This window comes from Malaclemys terrapin, chromosome 7 (genome assembly GCF_027887155.1).
Source record: "Malaclemys terrapin pileata isolate rMalTer1 chromosome 7, rMalTer1.hap1, whole genome shotgun sequence".
Lineage (NCBI taxonomy): Eukaryota > Metazoa > Chordata > Testudines > Emydidae > Malaclemys > Malaclemys terrapin.
In genome coordinates, this window is record NC_071511.1 from 69,436,298 (window position 1) to 69,457,739 (window position 21,442).

At 41.5% G+C, this 21,442-nt stretch overlaps 1 protein-coding gene across 4 annotated transcripts in view; it reads left to right on the plus strand.

Annotated features, from left to right (window-relative positions):
• Nucleotides 1-21,442, plus strand: part of BMS1 (BMS1 ribosome biogenesis factor) — a 39,231-nt gene that overhangs the window by 14,254 nt on the left and 3,535 nt on the right. For 3 of the 4 annotated variants that reach the window (XM_054035045.1, XM_054035048.1, XM_054035047.1), the window contains exons 10-20: nt 1,228-2,036; nt 2,745-2,846; nt 4,021-4,175; nt 5,498-5,579; nt 6,616-6,692; nt 9,799-9,981; nt 13,584-13,772; nt 14,714-14,894; nt 15,514-15,572; nt 19,645-19,767; nt 20,939-21,086. In XM_054035045.1, coding sequence (XP_053891020.1) covers nt 1,228-2,036; nt 2,745-2,846; nt 4,021-4,175; nt 5,498-5,579; nt 6,616-6,692; nt 9,799-9,981; nt 13,584-13,772; nt 14,714-14,894; nt 15,514-15,572; nt 19,645-19,767; nt 20,939-21,086 — 2,108 coding nt within the window. The remainder of the gene's footprint in view (nt 1-1,227; nt 2,037-2,744; nt 2,847-4,020; nt 4,176-5,497; nt 5,580-6,615; nt 6,693-9,798; nt 9,982-13,583; nt 13,773-14,713; nt 14,895-15,513; nt 15,573-19,644; nt 19,768-20,938; nt 21,087-21,442) is intronic. The other variant, XM_054035049.1, reaches the window with a different exon arrangement.

Sequence of the window (21,442 nt, forward strand, 5' to 3'; positions counted from 1 at the left end):
TTAATTCACTGGATGAGGTACATCATATGTTGTGATAGGCATGTGTAGGTCCCAGGGATCTTGAAAAGTGTGTTGTGCTGGGTGTCGATCATTGTAGCAATGGAAATATGTTTGCAGGTTTTGCATCTATTGTTCTGGCAGGGTCTGGTGCCGCTTTGAGTTATATCCTGGTCTAAGGGGAGCTTGCTTCTGATGGTGAGCTTGGATTTTTAGTCTTGCTAGACTCTAAAAACTCATGGACTGAATAGACATACTGGATTTTAAGGCTTCTTACAACAATCTATAACCTGCTACCCCGTATTCTCCCTCTCCTCCCTCCGCATCATAGAATATCAGGGTTGGAAGGGGCCTCAGGAGGTCATCTAGTCCAACCCTCTGCTCAAAGCAGGACCAAGCCCCAGTCAGATTTTTGTTCCGGATCCCTAAATGGTCCCCTCAAGGCTTGAACTCACAACTCTGGGTTTAGCAGGACAATGCTCAAACCACTGAGCTATCCCTGAAATTGGTGTGATTATATTGTGGTATTTTGACAAATAAAATATGCAGAATTTTAAAATATTGTGCACAGAATTTTTAATTTTTTGATGCAGATTTCCCCCAAGAATAAAGTGTGTCGGGTAGACCTAGCCTAAGCTTTAAAGCGTCTCTCACCAACAGAAGTTAGTCCAATCAAAGCTATTACCTCACCAATCTTGTCTGTCTAATATCCTGGGACGGACATGGCTACAACAGCATTGCATACAACAATAGTTTTTTCATTTATTTCTCCATATAAAACAGTATTTATCCCCAAATTAGAAAGGATTGAGACTCCATCACCATTGAACACAGTCCATTTTTCCTTCCTTCCTTCTTTCCTTCCTTCCTTTTTTTAAATAATTCACTGACATAGCAACATGTGATACATTTTTGGTTTTTGTGAGGGTCCTGGGAGCATGGCAATCATAATCTTCAGTAAAAACAAACAAACAGCTTTAGTGCAGGCACTCAGTCTAAACTAGTGGACAACAGTGAAGAATCACTAATTTAGTTGTGACATTACCACAATGAGGCTTGAACTAAGAGATTTCTTTAAGTCAGACAGTGTTGCCACTTGTTTTAATGGCACAGGTAGCCATGCTTCTGTTGAGGTCACCCCACCAAAATGTTCTACAGTATTTGTTGGTGACATCAAATGTTTAATTAAAGCCAATTGCATTTTTTTTATCTTGTTCTCCATTGGGAAAGCAGATTTGTGATGCCAAAAGAAGAGAAACAAATTGATTTGAAGACTGGGAGAGTACGTCGGAAGGCAGTGTTTGAAGAAGAAAATGATGATGGAGCAAGTGATGAAGAGGCGGGTCAAAATGAAGAAATGTCTGAGGACGAGATGGATGGAAGTGAAGATGGTGAAGGTGATGATGATGTTGAGGGAGAAAGTGACAGAGAGGTACCAGGGCAAGAGCTAGGTCTCACGAGTGCCAAGCGTCTGAAAAGAGAGGAGACTACAGAAGAAACTGCAGTGGAACTGCCAGCATTTGCTGATAGTGATGATGATCTTGAGATGAGTTCAGGGGAAGAAGGGGAAACTGACCTTGATGAAAGCAAGGAAGAAGCAGAAGACCATGGAGATGAAGAAGAGAGTGATGAAAAGGAAAGTTCAGACAGCGATTCTGAATCTTCGAGCAGACAAATAAGTAAATTCACACCCTGTGAATTAGGCAGGGAAGATAAAGAACGAAGAGAGAATCATAACCTAGATCACCGCTTGGGTAAAAAAGTGGTTCCCACTACAGATTCTGGAAACTGCACAGCTGAAGAGGCATCTGAATCTGATGCTGAAGGATCCTCCCTGGAAGAGGAGGAAGAAGAAAGATTAAATGATGACTCAGAAGCTGAAGAGTCAGATAGGAAAGGGATTCAGAATGCTCCAGAGAAGAATGTAGATGGTGTTGAATGGGCTGAATCGAAGGCTGTAGAAGATGATGATGTTGAAAATCTACTGAAAGAGGAAGAGGAGTATGGAGAAGAAAATGACTTTTCTGCAGACACAGCAGGTACATTTTCAATTTCTCATTTTCCTTTACTGTTCATTGCTGGAGGTAGTCTTTTTTTTTTCCTCCTTGGGAAGTAGTGTTGTCCAGTAGCTAGAGCAGGAAACTGCATCTCAGGAGACCTGGGTTATATTCCTTTGTAAACCATTGATTGTCTGCTTAAGCCTCAGTTTCCCAGACAGTAAAATTGATAATACCTAGCTTTTATAGAGTTCTCTGATCAAAGGCCCTAAAGACATGCAAAATTGTTATCTTTACTGTGATAAGTTTTCAAAAAAGTGAAACTTCTGTATTGTATTTGGAAAAAGTAAACCACCTTTCAGTGATTTTATTAACAGATGTAATCAGTGTCAGTGATGAATTTATGATGATGAAAATAGTCTAGTTTAGTCTGCAGGCTCTGGTCTTAATCTTTCTTTTACCCTTTTATTCCTTCAAAAGTTAGGAACCATCTACACTGCAAAACCAACCAAATCACCGGAGCGTGTTACAATACAGGATGAAAAATTAGAGCCATCCATGTATATCTGTGTCACATAACGAGGTTAAAGTCCTGATCCTATCTACCAATTTTAAGTGTATTATAATTGACTCCCTATTTAAGTTTTCTCTCTACTGCAGATGGTCCCTTAGTCTAATACATTGCCAGCGGAGGAAGGAATTTACAGTGTTCTCTCTCTCTCTCTCTCCCCCCCGCCCCGCCCTCTTCAGGTGCACTTAAGTGGAAGGAAGACCTTACCCAAAAGGCAGCCGAGGCTTTTCTGAGACAACAACAGTCGGCTCCCAACCTTCGCAAACTTGTTTATGGAACAGGTAAAAATCCCATGTGTATAAGTATAAGTTTCTCTCCCAGCATCATGATGCTATTGCTCTGATCCCTGTATAGCCTTTTAATCATAGCCATATCAGTTAGCCATAGCTTTTGGAGTCTACTCTTCCATGGGTGAATGAGGAAATAATGGATTTAACTCTCCTTATTGGTAACAGGAGTTCACATTTAGTTTTCCTATATAAAAAGAGAATTTTGTTCTCCTAATTAAACATATCTTAGGCTAGTTTGACCTAGTATTCATCCAGAGGCTTGCTAAACATATATTTGTTGGGTCCTTCCTTTTTGAGATACAGCAATATTTTTCCAGGTGGTTAGAAAGTGTGTTAAGTTCCCTTTGGTATATAGTATTTTTCCAAAACATTTAAGCTCAGCTTTTTAAAAATAAAAAAAAATCTAGTAGTAGATGCTGTGCACATACCACCTATTTTGGCAACTGGCTATTTATGATCTATCTAATCAGGTGAGATTTTTGCTCTGATACATTTCCAAGCAAGAGACTGGCCCCTAAACATGTACAATTCCTGTTGACGTTACTGGGAGTTCTGCATACTAAGATTTGCAGTATAATGCCCTAAGAAATTACCAATAAATTCACAAACCCAGTGTTAGCAGTTTGCAGACTGGTACAAAACAAATGGGATTTGATTTTGGAGAAATAGACAGCCTTTTTCTAATAGATTGGGTTTTGTTTTGTTTTATTAATTTTGTGTTACATATGGTGTTGAACAAAGACATCACAATTGCTTAATCAAAGAACAGATTTTTCAGATAAATCCAATAATCCGCAAGGCACATGATTTTTCCGTTAAAGTATGTGAAATTTTACATGTGGAATATATTTTTCCCCACTGTCATGTCCCGTCTAATTAGTTCTCCAACTGAAGACCTGCCTTTGGGTTCTGATCTCAATATAGAATAATTCACTTGCTGCTGCTTTCTCTATAAGGGAATCAAACAATGTATTAGTTTTTCTGCTTTCTTAATACAAGTTGGAACACTGGTCTCCTTACTAATACACCACTTTTATGATTTAATTCCTCTTTCCTCGAACTACATCAGGCATTTAAAGATTTATGGAGCAAGAGAAGTTTTTGATTAATCTAATAAATACATATGATTTGCAGATGATGCTTTTAACTATGGCATTTTATTTAGTGGCTGAGGATGCCGATGAAGAAGATGATGCTGATGAAGAGCTTGGAGGGCTGTTCCACGTCAGCCGTCCTGACAAAGAATCCAAACAAAAGGCTAATGCCCTTGACTGCTCCAAATTTCCAGTGGAAACCCCCCAGGATTGGGATTTAGATGAGGTACTGCTTTTGGAGCGACAGCTCTTACATTCTGTATCCTTAGGAGCATGTCCAGTATGTATCCACTTACACCAGTCTTGAATTACCCTAATAAAGAACTTCTGATATGTCATGGAGACATGAAACTAACTCATATGAATTACAGACAGTTCTGCCTATGTGTCGTCTTCAGAAATTCTCATCTCCTCTTTATCCTCACCAGAGACATTTACGCACAAACAGGATCTTAGGTTTTTTGCTTTTAAATAGGAAGGGGAAGTTAAAGTAAGTAAACTTAATGATAGTGAAAGATGCTGGATGGATTGCTGTGATGACTGATGTCATCTTATTTATTCACTAAATGGTTACCCCAGAGGCTCTGTAAACTTCTGTGCTGACTTTGTGCAAAAGTTAATGAGCTTTTGCTTTTTTCTGGCAGGATGATTTCTGGGGGTAGGGAGAGGTTAATTCAGTCTCCTCCAACTCTCTGTGGAGGTGGCCAGGAAGACAGTTTTGATAGTTGTGTTACGATGTGGATAGCATAGGGGTGGGCAAACTTTTTGTCCCGAGGGCCACATCTGGGTATGGAAATGGTATGGCGGGCCATGAATGCTCACAAAATTGGGGAGATGGAGTGCGGGAGGGGGTGAGGGCTCCGACTGGGCGTCCAGGCTCTGGGGTGGGGCTAGGTATGAGGGGTTGGGGGTACAGGAGGGTGGTCTGGGCTGGGACCGAGGGGTTCAGAGGGTGGGAGGGGGATCAGGGCTGGGGCAGAGGGTTGAGGCACGGGGGGAGGTCAGGGGTGCAGGCTCCAGGTGGCGCTAACCACAAGCAGTTCCCGGAAGCAGCGCATGTCCCCCCTCTGGCTCCTATGCAGCGGCACGGCTAGGTGGCTCTGTGCGCTGCCCCATCTGCAGGCACCACCCCCGCAGCTCCCATTGGCTGGCAACTGAGGCCAATGGGAGCTGCGGGGGCGGTGCTTAAGGCAGAGGCAGCGTGCGGAGACCCCTAGCTGCCCCTAAGTGTAGGAGCTGGAGGCGGGGACATGCCGCTGCTTCCAGGAGCCACAGAACAGGGCAAGCCCCTGACTTTGCCCCCTGGCTGGAGCGTCAGAGCAGGGCAAGCCCTGGACCCCCCTACCTGGGGGAGCTCAAGGGCCAGATTAAAATATCTGAAGGGCCAGATGTGTCCCCCGGGCCGTAGTTTGCCCACCCCTGGGATAGCAAATGGGCTGAGAGCAAGCAGTCTCTCTAAGCCAGAACAAGTATTACGGACAAAGTGTGTCAGCTGTTGAAGTGCTTTGTAGTCGTGAGAAGTGTACAAGTAACACTTTCATTTTACAGGTTATGAACAGTATTCGAGACTGCTTTGTAACAGGAAAGTGGGAAGCAGATAAAGATGCAGCAAAACTGCTGGAGGAAGATGGTAGGTTTGATGCTCTTAGAATATGACTAATGGAGGAAGAACTTCTAGTGAATGCTGTGACTTAATATTTAACCCAAAACTCTGTTATGTATTTAAAAACATTTTACATTAGTAACACCCTTGCCAAGTTCTCTACCTGTTTTACATATTTGAAGCACTATGCAAGCATTAACTGATTTTATTACTATAGCTGGTATCCATCTGTGCACAAAGAGGAGAGAAATAGCAGATTGAGATAGGGAACAGTTTACACTCTTTGAATATAGAATCTGTTTATCATATAGAATAGAAAATAGAATCCCCACTCATGGCTGGTTGGCTTACACTTAGAGATAATCGGCTTTCAGTTTTGTAGGTGAGCTTAGCTGTTCCTTTTGAACAGATGGGATTGAAATGAACAGAAATCCTATTTGCAGAAAGTAAGTCTTGTCTCTTTGCCTTGCTGAAAAGTTGGAATTTTAGTGTTGGAGAATTTATGGAGATACTGTTTTTAATTTCAAATATAATTATATTATCTCCAAAGCAAACTGTTTGACTATTAATAACTTTTGTAGAGCAAACTTCCATTTTTTAAAACCTTTTTGAAATTACTGGATCCATTTTAGATTTTTACTCTCCCTGCAGTGTCTGCCTCCACATCCTGATGGAAGCTGGAGGCTCAGGTTGCTTTGCTGATAACTTAGCGGGCAGTGTTTAAGCAGAGATAATGATAGGGTGGCTTCCAATTGTGTGGCTTTCACTTTGAGAGATGCAGAACTTCACTTGAATTTTGAGGAGCTGGAGATGTGTGAAGAAGGTTGCTGATGGTGCATTTCCAAAAGGAAAAAGGAAGAGCTACTGAAAAGCTGGGTTGCCGCTCACTTTCTACAGAACGTGGAAAAGTGGTGGGAAGAAAATGTGATAAATCTGTACAGCAACCAAAATGTGAAGTATTATGAGAAATAAATATGCACAAAATAACAAAGGGCTTAGAAGTGTTACAGAGCAGTGCAAAAATGTTGCTAACTTATGGATTTCTTGGCTGCTGTATTTACAGAAGAACTGTATGGTGATTTTGAAGACCTTGAAACAGGGGTTGTGCACAAAGGAAAACCAGCAGCAGGAGGAGATGAGGTATGATCTCTAGCTTGATTGTTCATCAACTGCTCACATTTAATGTGTGTTTCTCTGCATGGTGGGTTGTTCTGTTTAGAACATCCTTCAACTTCGTAGCCCAACTGGAAAGTCGCTCGTAAATCAGTAGAAACAAGGCTGCTGTAATGAAGAGAACCTTTTGGTATCTGAGGGACTGGAATGAAATAGATACAGTCTCCTTTCTTTTATTTTCATTAGGATCAGATGTGCTTTTAATTTCAGGGGATCAAATAAACTATATTATTCCTTACATGGAGCTCATAATTGTAGGGGAGCAGAAATCAATTTACCATAGTTAACAGTAGAGGGCAGGCTTAATCAACTTGCTGGGTCTGAAAATCAAGTTTGTGGGTGATGGATGGTACAAGTCGAACATGATCCTGACTGGTAATACCTTGTATTTTCATGTTGTTTTTTCCTAAGTAGTGTCATAAAATAGTGGAAAACAAATGGAAGATTAGGGTGGATCACAGACAAAAGTTATCAAAGTGGATTTATGCTGTAGTGTTAAATGCTGCTATATAACATGCCCTAGTCTATGGGCTTGTCTACACCATGCTCCAGAGGCACAGCTGTGCCACTGCAGCGCTTCAGTGTAGATGCTATCTATACCTTCTGTCGATCTAGCATTATCTGCACTGGGGTTAGGTTGGTTTAACTACTCCAGTCTGATGTGTGGATTTTTCACACCCCTGAATGACGTAGTTGAGCTGACTTAATTTTCTAGGGTAGATCAGGCCTACATGCTTTGAGATCAGTATTGTGCAATATACATTTTATGGGAAAGGGCACGGTTCTAAACTTGGTCTCGTAATAATGATGGGGAAATTTGTTTTATGTTAGTGCTATGTTGCTTTTAAGTTTGTCATCATTAGGGCTTTCTAATTTTGCAAGGCATAGTAATATAGAGTGTACCTTTGTATTGGTGACATTCACCTTTTTGCAGAAAGCCAGCCCTTTTTTGAGGGCTATTGTGGCACCTACTTGGTGATAAGGCCTTGCGCTAGTCCCAGGTGGATGAATTTCACCCAGCGTTTGATCTTTCATGGAATCATAGTTTTTTCCTTCCAATTTCTAATTTCTATTTGGCCCACCTAACCCTGACTGATACAGGATTGTTCCCTGCAGTATATTCTTTGGTGACTTCAAACAATGGGCTTCCACCATTTCTCTGGAGGGACTATTCCACTGTCTCATAGATCTCACTGTTATATATATTTTTTCTGATATTCAGTCTAATTTGTTCTTTGCTTAATGTCATCCTATTACTTCTGTTTAAACCTGCCTGAGTAGTTCTTTGTTGAGCAATATATAGAGAGAGATACTGGGAAATGCACCTTGCTATTATATTGAAGCAATAGCTCCACAATGGGTAACGATGAGACTAGTTTATTGTATAAAATGTGATTTTTCTAAGTATGCTGAAATCTACATACTTATTTGCAAATTACTGTGCCTCATGGTGTGTCCAGGGTAGGATTAGTGGTTCTAATTTGAGGTTGTTTAACAAGGGGTTTCTGAGATGCAGCTCCCTTAAAAAAATGCATGACACGAAAATATTACAGTTCTTATAATTTTTTCTGTACACACTTGGGCCTCAAACTATGGCTCTGATCCTTCCCAAACTGGTATCATCTGCTCAGGATTGATTTCAGATAAAGAGCTGACTGCAGTAATGAAATTTTTCTAAAGCTTACCTGCAAAGTAAAATTGTCTGGGGAATTGGTATTCCACAATAGGAACTGAGATAGACTTTGAGAGAGGGAAGAGGAGAAGGTACTTTAAGATGAATGGATCAGTCTGACAGGAGCGCTAAGAGCTATTATATCAGCTTCTGTTCATTTTCCTGGGGTGGTGTTATTGATTTGAGAACATCCCACTGAGATGACTGAACCATTTCATACCTCTGCCACCCTCCTATGCTGCTGAGCGTTGTGCAGAGCCATTCCCTCTGAAGAGGAGTCTGGGGCTCCCTCCACTCCGTTTTGCCGCCTCCTGCTGGTAGACGTGCTTTTCCTAGCCCATCAGTCACCATCTTCTCTCTTTTTCCCATGGCTTCTCCAACACTACTGGAAGGGACAGGAGACAGGCACAGCTGGTAGCTGAGTGGGAGTAAGGTTCCAAGGAAGCCTTCTTGTGCCCTTCCCACTCCCACAATCATGGTCCTCTCCTTATCACCGCCTACTAAAAAAAAAAAAAAAAGGAAAATTCACTGCCCCAAAACTTTGTTAGTGGAGAATTAAGGTTCACTGGCAGTGCCTTGTACCCTTCCAGAGCACAGAGTGTCTATCCGTAGACCTCTGAAAACCAGGAAATAAAAAGTTAAGAGGATTAAGTATAGGCGCATTCAATGTTCTGGAAGAGTACGTGAATTCAGTTGACAATGGAATCATGAGCTAATCTGTAGTAATCGGGACCAAATTTATTTGGGCAAATAAATGTTGAAGATATAGAAAATATTGCAAATTTTAGATTTTTTTTTTTTTAATTGAAGATTTCTTTTGCTTATTTGTGAAATTATTGCTAATGTCCAAACTTCCCCCAGTCCATCTCTGGCACAGTACCTCACTCCTGATGGGCAACACTCGTGTATTATTCAAGTCCTGATACACATTCTTTTTTATTAATATGTTTATTTTAACTTAAGAATGATAAATTATGCCAATTCCAAGCTCTAAGCACTCTTGGCATACATTAAAAATGCAGTCCATAGCAATAAAAATGCCATTTATTTTAATATTCGTTTGAAAAGCTTTCTGATGAGGACAAAAGGAATGAGAGACCATGGAAACACATTTCCACTTCTTATTGAAGGCATTCTTCTCCATCTGGTGAATTTATTATTAAATAGTTTATCATTTTTGGATGAAAAGCTGTGGTTATGACCGTTTGCATTATTAAATAGACCCTGGTCTACACTTGAAATTTAGATTGACCTACCTGTGGCGCACAGATGTGTGTGACCTAGCCATTGTTGTAGATGCAGTTAAGGTCAATGCAAGAACTCTTCTTTCGATTTAGCTACCACAGCTTAGGGAGGTGGATTGCCTACATTGATGGAAAACCGTCTTCTCTTTCTTGCTAGGCTGGAAGTGAAGGAGAAGAAGAGGATAAAGAAGGAAAAGAACCCAAAGCAGGAGAGGAGGAGGAGAAGAAAAAGCGCATGGACAAGAAACGCAAATTGAAGGAGATGTTTGATGCTGAATATGATGAAGGGGATGCCACATACTTCGATGATCTCAAAGGGGAAATGCAGAAACAAGCTCAGGTACAAGCTGTCAACTTGGCTATTTGTCTGACTATGAAGCTTCTTAAGTATCACACACTCTTTCTCTGAGGGACTCTTAGGGCACATCTTCACTGGCAACGTCAGTGCTTTAACGTGGCTTGTGTAGTCGCAGCAGAGCGCTGGGAGAGAGCTCTGCCAGCGCTCTTAAAAAAACCACCTTCACCAGGGGAATAGCTCCCAGTGCTGGTGACTTCACTGGAGTGACTTTAAGCTCGGCTCCCAGGGCGGGTGCACTGTCTACACTGGCACTTTACAGCGCTGAAACTTGCAGCGCTCAGGGGGGTGTTTTTTCACACCCCGAGCGAGAAAGTTGCAGCGCTGTAAAGTGCCAGTGTAGACAAGCCCTTAGATTCAGCAACCACTGATAGCTTTTCAGCATTTATGTGCAAAACCCCATACGTTTAGAGGGATGTTCTTAATGGGTGAATAGTGTGATTCCATTACCATTTTTTAAAAAACAAAATACTAAGTCTTTTGAAGCTCTTCCTTTTAATTGACTTATTGAGTCATTATTGCTACTAAAACGTGGCACTCGCCTAAAGCTACCGTGTAAATGTTAGCTGTTTAGGGGTTCCCAAGCTGTGGTCCGTGGAACACTTAATGGTTGTTTGCAGAGAGCTAGCTAGTCACGTGTTTTCAATGGAAAGAAATATCAGCTGGGAAGGGGATATGAAATTAAAAGCAAGTGTAGTCTGTGATTTACCTTTAAAGAGATCAAAATCTTTATTGTACTGACTACAGCTAAAAATACAGAAATACTTTGCTAATAATTACGTATTCTTTTAAGCAATTGCTGTGGTTGCCATATGGATATTAAGGCATCACAAGCAAGTATAAATAGATGTCCACAAGGCAAAATGTATATCAGAATGTATTCCACACTTGAAAAATGTGAGAACCTCTGTTCCAGATGTGTGGTGATAATTTTCAAAGACGTTTGAGACACAATTTGAACTGGTAACTCTGCTGCAATGTTTAGTTGTTAAATGAAACCCTGAATGTCGTTTTTAACATAGCTTTTTGTATTACACTGACATCTTTCTGAAGAACCTTGCCGATTTATATCATAGTGTAAGGTTATTTAAAAAAAAAAAAAAAAAGACCCATAGTGTACACCATCTTATCTAACAAAATCTTTTTTGCTCAGATTAGCCATTAACTCAGTTGTACCAGTTTGCATTAGTCTCTGACATAAGTACCAAACAACTAGACCTTGTGTTCTAATGTGCTTGCATAAGAACACTTAAAATGTAAACAAGCCTCTTCCAGTAATAGAGAGAGCCAATTTAGAGCTCCTGCACTTAAGGCCTGTTAGGGAAACGTATTCTAGTGATCCTCAAGCAGTGTATTGCCAACACAGGCCAGAGAGAGAGCCCAAGTATATTGGAGAAATCCAAAGACTTCAGAAATGTACTTGAACCACAGGATTTATCCTATATGTTAGACTCCAACATCTGCACAAACAGCATCAAGAACAATCGGTAGTGGCATAGCAAAATATAGATGTTCCTAGCAGTACAAAAACAGAGGGAAAGAACTCTCCTGTTAGTTTCAAGGATCTTTTGTTAATTACATAGAATCTTAGGGCACGTCTTCACTACCCGCCGGATTGGCAGGTAGCAATCTATCTATTGGGGATCGACTTATCGCGATAAAATCGATCCCCGATGGCTCTGCTGTCGACTCCGGAAATCCACCGCGACAAGAGGCGGAAGCGGAGTCGACAGCAGCGTGGCAGCGGTCGACTCGCCGCCGTCCTCACAGCCAGGTAAGTCGACCTAAAATACGCTTGCCCCCCGTAGTGTAGACCTAGCCTTAGGTACACATAGCATCTCGCCAATAAAGACAGGCCCTCAAATAGGGCACAAGTGTTAGATGATTTAGGAGCTCACATCCCATTTTCATAACTGATTATGGTGCCCAGATCATTTAGAACTATAGAAGATTAGGGTTGGAAGAGACCTCCGGAGGTCATCTGGTCCAACCCCCGGCTCAAAGCAGGACTAGCACCAACTAAATCATCCCAGCCAGGGCTTTGTCAAGCTGGGCCTTAAAAACCTCTAAGGATGGAGATTCCACCACCTCCCTAGGTAATCAATTCCAGTGCTTCACCACCCTCCTAGTGAAATAGTGTTTCCTAATATCCAACCTACACCTCCCCCTCTGCAACTTGAGACCATTGCTCCTTGTTCTGTCATCTGCCACCACTGAGAACAGCCGAGCTCCATCCTCTTTGAAACCCCCCTTCAGGTAGTTGAAGGCTGCTATCAAATCCCCCCCTTACTCTTCTCTTCTGCAGACTAAACAAGCCCAGTTCCTTCAGCCTCTCCTTGTAAGTCATGTGCCCCAGCCCCTTGATCATTTTCATTGCCCTCCGCTGGGCTCTCTCCAATTTGTCCACATCCTTTCTGTAGTTGGGGGCCCAAAACTGGACACAGTACTCCAGATGTGGCCTCACCAGTGCTGAATAGAGGGGAATAATCACTTTCCTCGATCTGCTGGCAGTGCTCCTACTAATGCAGCCCAATATGCCGTTAGCCTTCTTGGCAACAAGGGCACACTGCTGACTCATATCCAGCTTCTCATCCACTGTAATCCCTAGGTCCTTTTCTGCAGAACTGCTGCTTAGCCAGTCGGTCCCCAGCCTGTAGCGGTGCATGGGATTCTTCCTTCCTAAGTGCAGGACTCTGCACTTGTCTTTGTTGAACCTCATCAGATTTCTTTTGGCCCAATCCTCCAATTTGTCTAGGTCACTCTGTATCCTCTCCCTACCCTCCAGCGTATCTACTTCTCCCCCCAGCTTAATGTTATCTGCGAACTTGCTGAGGATGCAATCCATCCATCATCCAGATCATTAATGAAGATGTTTAACAAAACCAGCCCCAGGACCGATCCCTGCGGCACTCCGCTTGATACCGGCTGCCAACTAGACATTGAGCTGTTGATTGCTACCTGTTGAGCCTGACAATTTAGCCAGCTTTCTATCCACCTTATAGTCCATTCATCCAATAAATACTTTTTTAACTTGCTGGCAAGAATACTGTGGGAGACGGTATCAAAAGCTTTGCTAAAGTCAAAATATATCACGTCCACTGCTTTCCCCATATCCACAGAGCCAGTTATCTCATCATAGAAGGCAATCAGGTTGGTCAGGCATGACTTGCCCTTGGTGAATCCATGTTGCCTGTTCCTGATCACCTTCCTCTCCTCCAAGTGCTTTATTTAGGCACTTTTTTAGGCACTTTTTGAAATTTTACCCTAACTTCAGTATTCTAAGGATCTGTCCAGAAAGTCACTTGTTTCTTCTGGGCACTGTACTCCGGGTAGAGCAACATGCCCAGATGTGTTTCAGACTTTCCTATGTAAAGCTGGATCTGCTGTTTCCTAAAGGGAGCTGCAAAGGAAAGGATTTGTGGTGGCAGACATCTGTTACTCTGAAGTAAGTTACTAGAACTATTAGGGCTATCCAGACAGATACCACATAAATTAGTGTTAATTTGCTTTTCAAGTAAAACTGAAACCTTCTGCACAAGCCTTGCTCATACCCATTAAAATTTTTCCTCTCCATCTTTCTCACATAGCTTAATCGGGCTGAATTTGAAGACCAGGATGATGAATCCAGAGTTCAGTACGAGGGCTTCCGCCCTGGGATGTATGTTCGAATAGAGATTGAGAATATCCCATGTGAATTTGTGCTTAATTTTGACCCTCACTATCCAATCATCCTGGGTGGTTTAGGCAACAGCGAAGGAAATGTGGGATATGTACAGGTATGGAGCCAAAGCTGTGTGTGCTGTGGATAGTGGTATAGCTGTGATTCAGTAGGCATGGTATTGCTGTTTATTTTTATTTCCTATTTGGCAAATGTAATTAATAGCTAAAAAAAATTGAGATAGATCCTTCATCTAAAGTCCTTATGCTGAAAAAAGAAAGAGCTTTCGGCATGGTTAATTTAAAAGTCTAATGTTTGAGATTGTAACTTGGCTGCTATCCTGTTTTAATACTGGTTTGATGTCAGAAGGAAAATGTTATAATTTTTGTTATTTTGGTATTTATATTACATTAGAACAAGGAGGCCCCTCCCCCCATTGTCCTAGTTGCTGAACAAGCTCATGCAAACACATTTGCAGTTCCCTAGGGTCTATAATCTAAAGCTTTGTCTACGCCACAGACCTTACAGCGGCACAGATGTAAGGTCTCCCGTGTAGCTGCTCTATACCAGAGGGAGAGAACTCTTCTGCTGGCATAATTAAACCACCCCTAACGAGCAGCGGTAGCCATGTAGGTGGGAGAGCATCTCCCGTCGACATAGCGCTGTCCACACCAATGCTTTTGTCAGTGAAACTTTTGTCGCTCAGTGGGGTGTTTTTTCACCCCCCGACTAACAAAAGTTTTACCGACAAAAGTGCTAGTTTAGACAAAGTCTAAATAAGGAAATTACAATCAAAGGTTTGGGAAAAGGGATAGATAGATGTGTATGTATGTAATCTGTGTGTGTATTGTATACACAGTTTTAAAAAATTTTAAATAGATGAAATGCCAGCTGTCTTAGTTTAAGTCACCCTGACCATCATGAATAGACATGTTTTAAAAAAATAAAGTTCTTTGGTGGTTAAACAAGCATTTAGGAAGGATGGAAATTGCTTCAATAATCACTGATATTAGGGCTAATTCTGTGCTTTTAATATTGTTAATCTTTTCTTTTAACTAGTTACGTCTGAAAAAACATCGTTGGTATAAGAAGATACTTAAAACACGGGACCCTATAATCTTCTCCTTGGGGTGGAGGCGATTTCAGACTATCCCTATGTACTACATTGAAGATCATAACGGGCGTCATAGGCTTCTTAAGTATTCCCCACAACATATGCATTGTGGAGCAACGTTTTGGGGTAAGGATTACTTAGATTTACAATCTACAACCATGTGGTAAACTGCAAAACTCCCTAGCCTTAGAGGAGGCATTAGGATTTTCCTATACAAATAACCATCTGATAATTTTGGGGAAAGGAAGAATCACTTAAAACAAATGTTTATTCCCCACAGGATATAAAATAATACTAAGAATTAGCAAATGTGCAGTATGGTTAAGAGAGAGAAGGGAGGTCGAGAGGGAACTATCTAACTCCTTCATGCAGGGCTCCAGTCAAATTCTGATTAGCCTGCTGGGATATTGCATCAAGGGGGAACTGGTGACTGTATGTCCAGAAAGAGAGAGCATGTTAAAGGCCCAGTCCTGCAAACACTTGCTCATGGGAGTTATTTCACTCACAAGTAATTCCATTCACTTCAAAGTGGGACTACTTATGTGAGTAATGTGCTGAATGACTAGTTTAACCATCTTTTTTTTTGGTGGGGGATATAGAATACATCATTCTAAACACACTAATATTATTTCATCATTCTAAACACGCTAATATTATTTCATCATTCTGAGACTACCTTTAAACAATAGCCAGTTCTTGTCTAGCCAAACAGGTCATAATTTGTTTTATTCAATTTTGGTTTTAGGCCCCATCACTCCCCAAGGGACAGGATTTTTGGCAATTCAGTCAGTCAGTGGCACAACGGTAGGTTTATTATCACAAAATGTTACTTGGCTCTTTCTGTACATCATTGTATCAAACAGTGAATTTTATTGGAAAGCGTACTTATGCTAAAACAAGGATATGACAGGATCTTTGAAGATCTTTTAAAATTTGTAAGGCACTCAGATACTGTGATGATGAGCATGGGATGAAGACATAGAGAAGGAGCTAGATAGATACTTCATTTGGTAAAGGTTTGAATGGAGTGATATATTCCTACTCCTGCTGGGCTGATGTTCCAAGTGTATAGGATAACCTCATTATAGTGAGATCAGATTAACTGAAGGGCAGTGACATACCTGACACAAGAGTTTCTTTCTTGCACTGTGATTGATCTGAAACCCTATTTGCCAGAAATCTTACAGGTGTCTCTTCAACATTGTTGATCAATGGTGGTGTGCATACGGTATTAAAGTATGCTTTTGGTTGTGTATACATTTAGGCTATGTGTAATACTTAGAGCACAGATTCCCAACTGTGGGTCGCACCATCAGCAGCTGGATTTGGAGGTCCAGGGGATCAGTTTCAGCCTGCAAGACGATGTCATCTTTCCCCCGAACATGTCCGGACCTGTTTCACAGACACTTCACCAGAGGACTGCCATTTTGTAGATCAGATGCCTCCTGGTGTGGCATTTGTGGAGCAGGTCTGGACACATTGCCTATGTGGAGGTGGCTGTGCAAGCATCCAGCTGAGGGACTTGAATGCAGAAGATCCTTGACTGTGGGCAGCAGCCTCATCAACAGAGCATCCTTTCTACTAAAGCTGGTAGGAGCCTGCGCTAGCCTTTTCTGACATGGAAATCGGCAGTGGCTTGTATGGGCCCTACCTTAGGGAGTTTATCTTCTTTTATGCCACTCTGAGTACCCTGTTGGCACTCAAGGGTAAAGAATCATTGTAAGTCACTGTCTCTGTGCTGCCCTAGTTTCACCACATGTGGCTTTCCTGAGTCCTGGCCTCATGTGCTTAACAGTGAATTCCTCTTTCTGCTTTGTGATAAGAGGCACAATGGACTCATTTTTATGCATAGTATCTGCTTCAGCCTTCAGTAGAGTCTACTGATGCAGTTATGAACAAAAAACAAGAGTCCAAGAAACGTGCTCACAAATGATGAGGCTTTCTTTAATTATGGCTTCATCAGAAAATAAGAATAGCCCTACTGGGTCAGGCCAAAGGTCCATCTAGCCCAGTATCCTGTCTTCCGACAGTGGTCAATGCCAGCTGCCCCAGAGGGAATGAACAGAACAGGTAATCATCAAGTGATCCATCCCCTGTCACTCATTCCCAGCTTCTGGCAGTGTTTTAGTCAAGAACGAAGAAAGGCCAAAATGCCTGCTATGTCACACAGTATTATCTTGTGAAAGCATGAAGCCTAATAAACTTAAACGACACTTGGAAACGCTTCACAAGGACCACATAGGAAAAACAAGGTCACTTGTCCAGCTCCAAAACGAACTTTCCCATCAACATTTGCAATTCGAGAGAGCCATGTCTGTCTCTGACCAAGCTCAAAAGGCATTTGAGGGGAATTACCACATCACACAGACCAAGAAGCCTCTCAAATTGGAGAGACTTTGATTTTGCGAGCTGCAATCAATATGGTGAACATAATGTGCAAAGAAAACAAGGCAAACAATCTCAGAGCCATACCACTCTCCAATCCTCCGCTTCAGTGTGCTTTTGAAGTAATAGCAGCAGATCAGGAAAACACAGTGGTGGAGCGTCTGGAAAACCCGGATGCTTTTGCTCTTCAAGTTGTTGTGAGCCCTCAGTGCCATGATGCAAATTTCTTGGCTTTTGAGGGCCATGAAATACAAGTGTTTGATGTGCTACATGCAAGACAAAAATATACCATGTGATCGCATGGTGGGCTTTTTCACAGATGGAGCTCCAGCTATGGAAGGCCACAAAGCAGGTCTGCGTGCCTCAGTAAAGAAAAGGAGTACTTGTGGCACCTTAGAGACTAACAAATTTATTAGAGCATAAGCTTTCGTGGACTACAGCCCACTTCTTTGTTAGTCTCTAAGGTGCCACAAGTACTCCTGTTCTTTTTGCGGATACAGACTAACGCGGCTGCTACTCTGAAATCAGTAAAGAAAGTTGCTCTGTCTCCTGTGTGGATTCATTGCATACTTCACAGAGACCAACCGGCATCTAAAACTCTGAGTCCAGAGCTAGGTGAAGTTTTGCAGCAGGTCTCATCTATTGTGAACTACATCAAGGTTCGCATCTCTGCAAAACTGTATGAAGAAATAGGGTCTGATCATGACGTGCTGTTGTTCCACACTGAAGTTTATGATTCTCGAGAGGAAAAATACTGGGATGATTTTTTCAGCTGAGAGACTAGCTGCATGCCCTGCAATAGACTTCAAAAAGAGTGAATTCTTTGATTTTCTTTGTGACCAAAGGGAGATGTGCCTTCTTGCCTATGTCACAGATACATTTGGGAAATTGAATGAATTGAAAACAGGTCTGCAAGGAAAGAACACCCACATCCTTCAGCTGAGTGATAGAATCCCAGGATTCATAAAGAAAATTGTTTTCTGGAAGAATAATCTATTGAAGACAAACTATGAATTCTTCCCGCAGCTTTGCAAGTTCCTATTTGACAATGAAATTTTTCTGCCTCCCACACAGGTGATGGCTGAGCATCACAGCCAGCTGGAGGAACGGTTTTCATCCTTTTTCCACAACTTGGATGTGACAAAGTATAATTGGACGTGACACCCCTTTCAGTGTAAGCCTGATGCCATGGACTTGCCAGCAGCTGAAATCAAATAGCTCATCGAAATTTCCTGTGATTGATTCTTGTGAGGAACGTATGTCCAACTTTCTCTCCTGGTGTTCTTGTTCACTGTTCAGAATGAATATCCTGCACTCTCAAACATGCACTGTGAAACTGACGGTGCCATGCACAAGCACATATTTGTGTGAAGCTGGGTTCAGCACACTTGTGTCCATCGGCTGATATCAATCTACCGTTGATGTCACATTGGAGATTAGAGGTGCAATTTCCACCATGCCACCAGACTTTGAGAAGCTGTGTTGCAACACGCAAGCCCATGTGTCACTTGAGAGATTATTAAATAAGATGCTTAATGTGTAAATTCCTTGGATTCTTTGGCTGCTATGTTGCTGTCTGGGGTTATAGGAAAGAGTAAGTTTTAAAATGGGGTCACACAGGCAAAAGATTTGGGAACCCCTGATTTAGAACTAGAGTTGTAATTCCCAGCACACGCAGATGTACATGTGCTAGCTGTTGTTGAGCTAGCATGCTAAAAATTAGTAGTGTAGCTGCAGTGAGTGACAGCACAGGAACTTAGCAGGGGATTAAGGCGAGTTTGTTCTAGGCATGGCTAGCCTATGTTGCTATTTTTAGCATGCTAAATCCATGAGAGCTCGTGCAAATAAGTCTGTGTGAGGTGGGAATCACAACCCTAGCTCCAAGTGTAGGTATGCCTTTATTGTACGTACACTTGTATGCACTTACACCACATATTAAGGAATTCAGATCGCTCCCTGGCGAGCCCAGTAGTAACTCTTGAGGCGTTGTTTTGTTAACCCAGCCCTGAGAGAAGTGCATGTGTGTCGTCTTTTATATTGCCTTTCTGTTTGGTTTTTAAATATTTAAAGGATATCTTCATATCTCAACAAGAGAGGTATGATTGTTATTACAGTACACAAAGTCCCTTTGCTCTGAGCCCTTCTGCATGTGTGCATGTAAAATTCTTTTTCATGAAGAAACAGAGTGCAGAGTACAGTAGAAAATGGGGAAAAAATCTTAAAGATGACTTTTTCATTTGAATAGCCATTCTGAATAGCTCATTAATAGGTGCTAGGGATGTGACATTGGCAGTAACTCAACCAGTTTTCATGAAGTTGATTTTAGTTTGCCATGCTGCAGTGCTACTGTTGAAGTTGTACAGTCTGTGAACTCTGGTTATGACATGTCATGAAATAGTATCTGTCAAGTGAGTTCTTCAGTCACTGCATTAGGATTGTTGTTATACACATTTAATGATCTATCAATCATCTATACTGTTGTACATTTCAGCCTGATTTCCGGATAGCTGCCACAGGAGTCGTGCTTGATTTAGATAAATCCATAACAGTTGTGAAGAAATTAAAGCTGACTGGTTTCCCATTTAAAATTTACAAAAACACATCATTTATTAAGGTATGTGTGTATACTGTAATCCTGCTAGAATGAAGGTCGGAAGGAAATGCAACTTTGGGCTCTGTTCATCAGTCTCTTCAGGCAGAAGTCTCAAAGTAATGGGAATTTTGCTGAGTTAGGGATGTTGAATACGGTTTTTGGCCTTGTAATTTTTTTTTTTAAAGCATATTCAATACATTTTGTAAAAGTATCTTACAGGGAATATAAATTATTATGACTACGTCCATTAGTCAAACCTCACTCTTCTAAACTCTGTCGTGCCAAATACAGTACTGTCTTCCAGAGGGTTTTGTAAAAGTGGGGTGTGGATAATCAGTTGGCCAGTTTCCCCAGTGCCTGCCATCTCAGCAGAATATTAACCCAGTCTGTTCCTTCTCCAGCAGGGTTTGGTCCTATAGCATTTACAAACTGCAGGACGGAAACTGAGCTCCTGCAGAAATTAAAACTTCCTGTGCAGTTGTGGAGCTGGCTGGGGGAGGAGGTGGTGTAAGACTGAGTCTCCAAGGAGCCAAACCACTTTGGTGAAGCCTGCAGGCTACCCTAAATCAGGGAAACAGAGCTTCAGGTTAGGGGACTTGGGGCTTGAGCCTGCAAGTTGCTGAGTGCTCTGCACCCAGTCCAACAAAGCACTCAATCGCTCACTTAACTTTAAGCCCATGAATAGTCCCATTGACTTGTATTTTATAAATGCAGAAACTCATGTCCTAGAATGCTGCATTATATTAGGTACTTTCTCTCTCTTCCCCCGCCCCAGTAATTTAAGGCAATTACAGCTTACAAGACATCTGCCAAATGTTACGTTATGGCAAACAAATCTTCAAAGGAGAAATGGGAAGATGCTTTCTAACATGTTCATGGTTGAGATGGGTGGGTGCAAAGGTGAAAACCTGAATTTATTGTTAAGAAATTTTACCTCTATTTATATGGTGTAAATTAGATGACTCTTAGAAGAAAAAAATAATCACCATCATAGATTCTTAATGTGATCAGTGACCGTATAAATTTAAGAACAACATTTTATGATCCCAATTTCCTGTTTATGATAAACTGCTTGGGGATGATTGTGTTTTTGTAGCCTACACAAGTCTGTATAGAGAGTGGTGGGATTGTATTTTATTCATAATAAACATGCCATCTTTAATAAATGGTCTATAATCTTTGTGTTTCACAGGGAATGTTCAATTCTCCATTGGAAGTGGCTAAATTTGAAGGGGCGGCCATTCGCACTGTGAGTGGTATTCGAGGACAGATCAAAAAGGCTCTTAGAAAACCTGAAGGAGCGTTCAGGGCAACATTCGAAGACAAGCTGCTGATGAGTGGTGAGTAGCACTCCCCAAATAAGAGATCATCATCCCATGCCTTTCCTCCTCCTTCCCCAAGTATGGAAGCACCATTTGTATTCTTGACTCTCTAATAACCTAAATGTGAATTCAGAGAGAACAGAATCTTTTGATTATTTATCACGTGTTGATGAATGTGTGTGTGACAAAGAGTTGGGAAAAAAATCACTTATGTTTGGTTCTTTTCAATGATGCTATTACTGAGAATAATAGGAAATACAGATGAAGGTCTATTAGTGACCTATTTCTGCCCTCAGTGTTAGTTTGTTTTGTAAACTATATTCTGGAGAACTTAGAACTCCGTTTGCCTAGAGAACTCAAGCATATGCTGTATA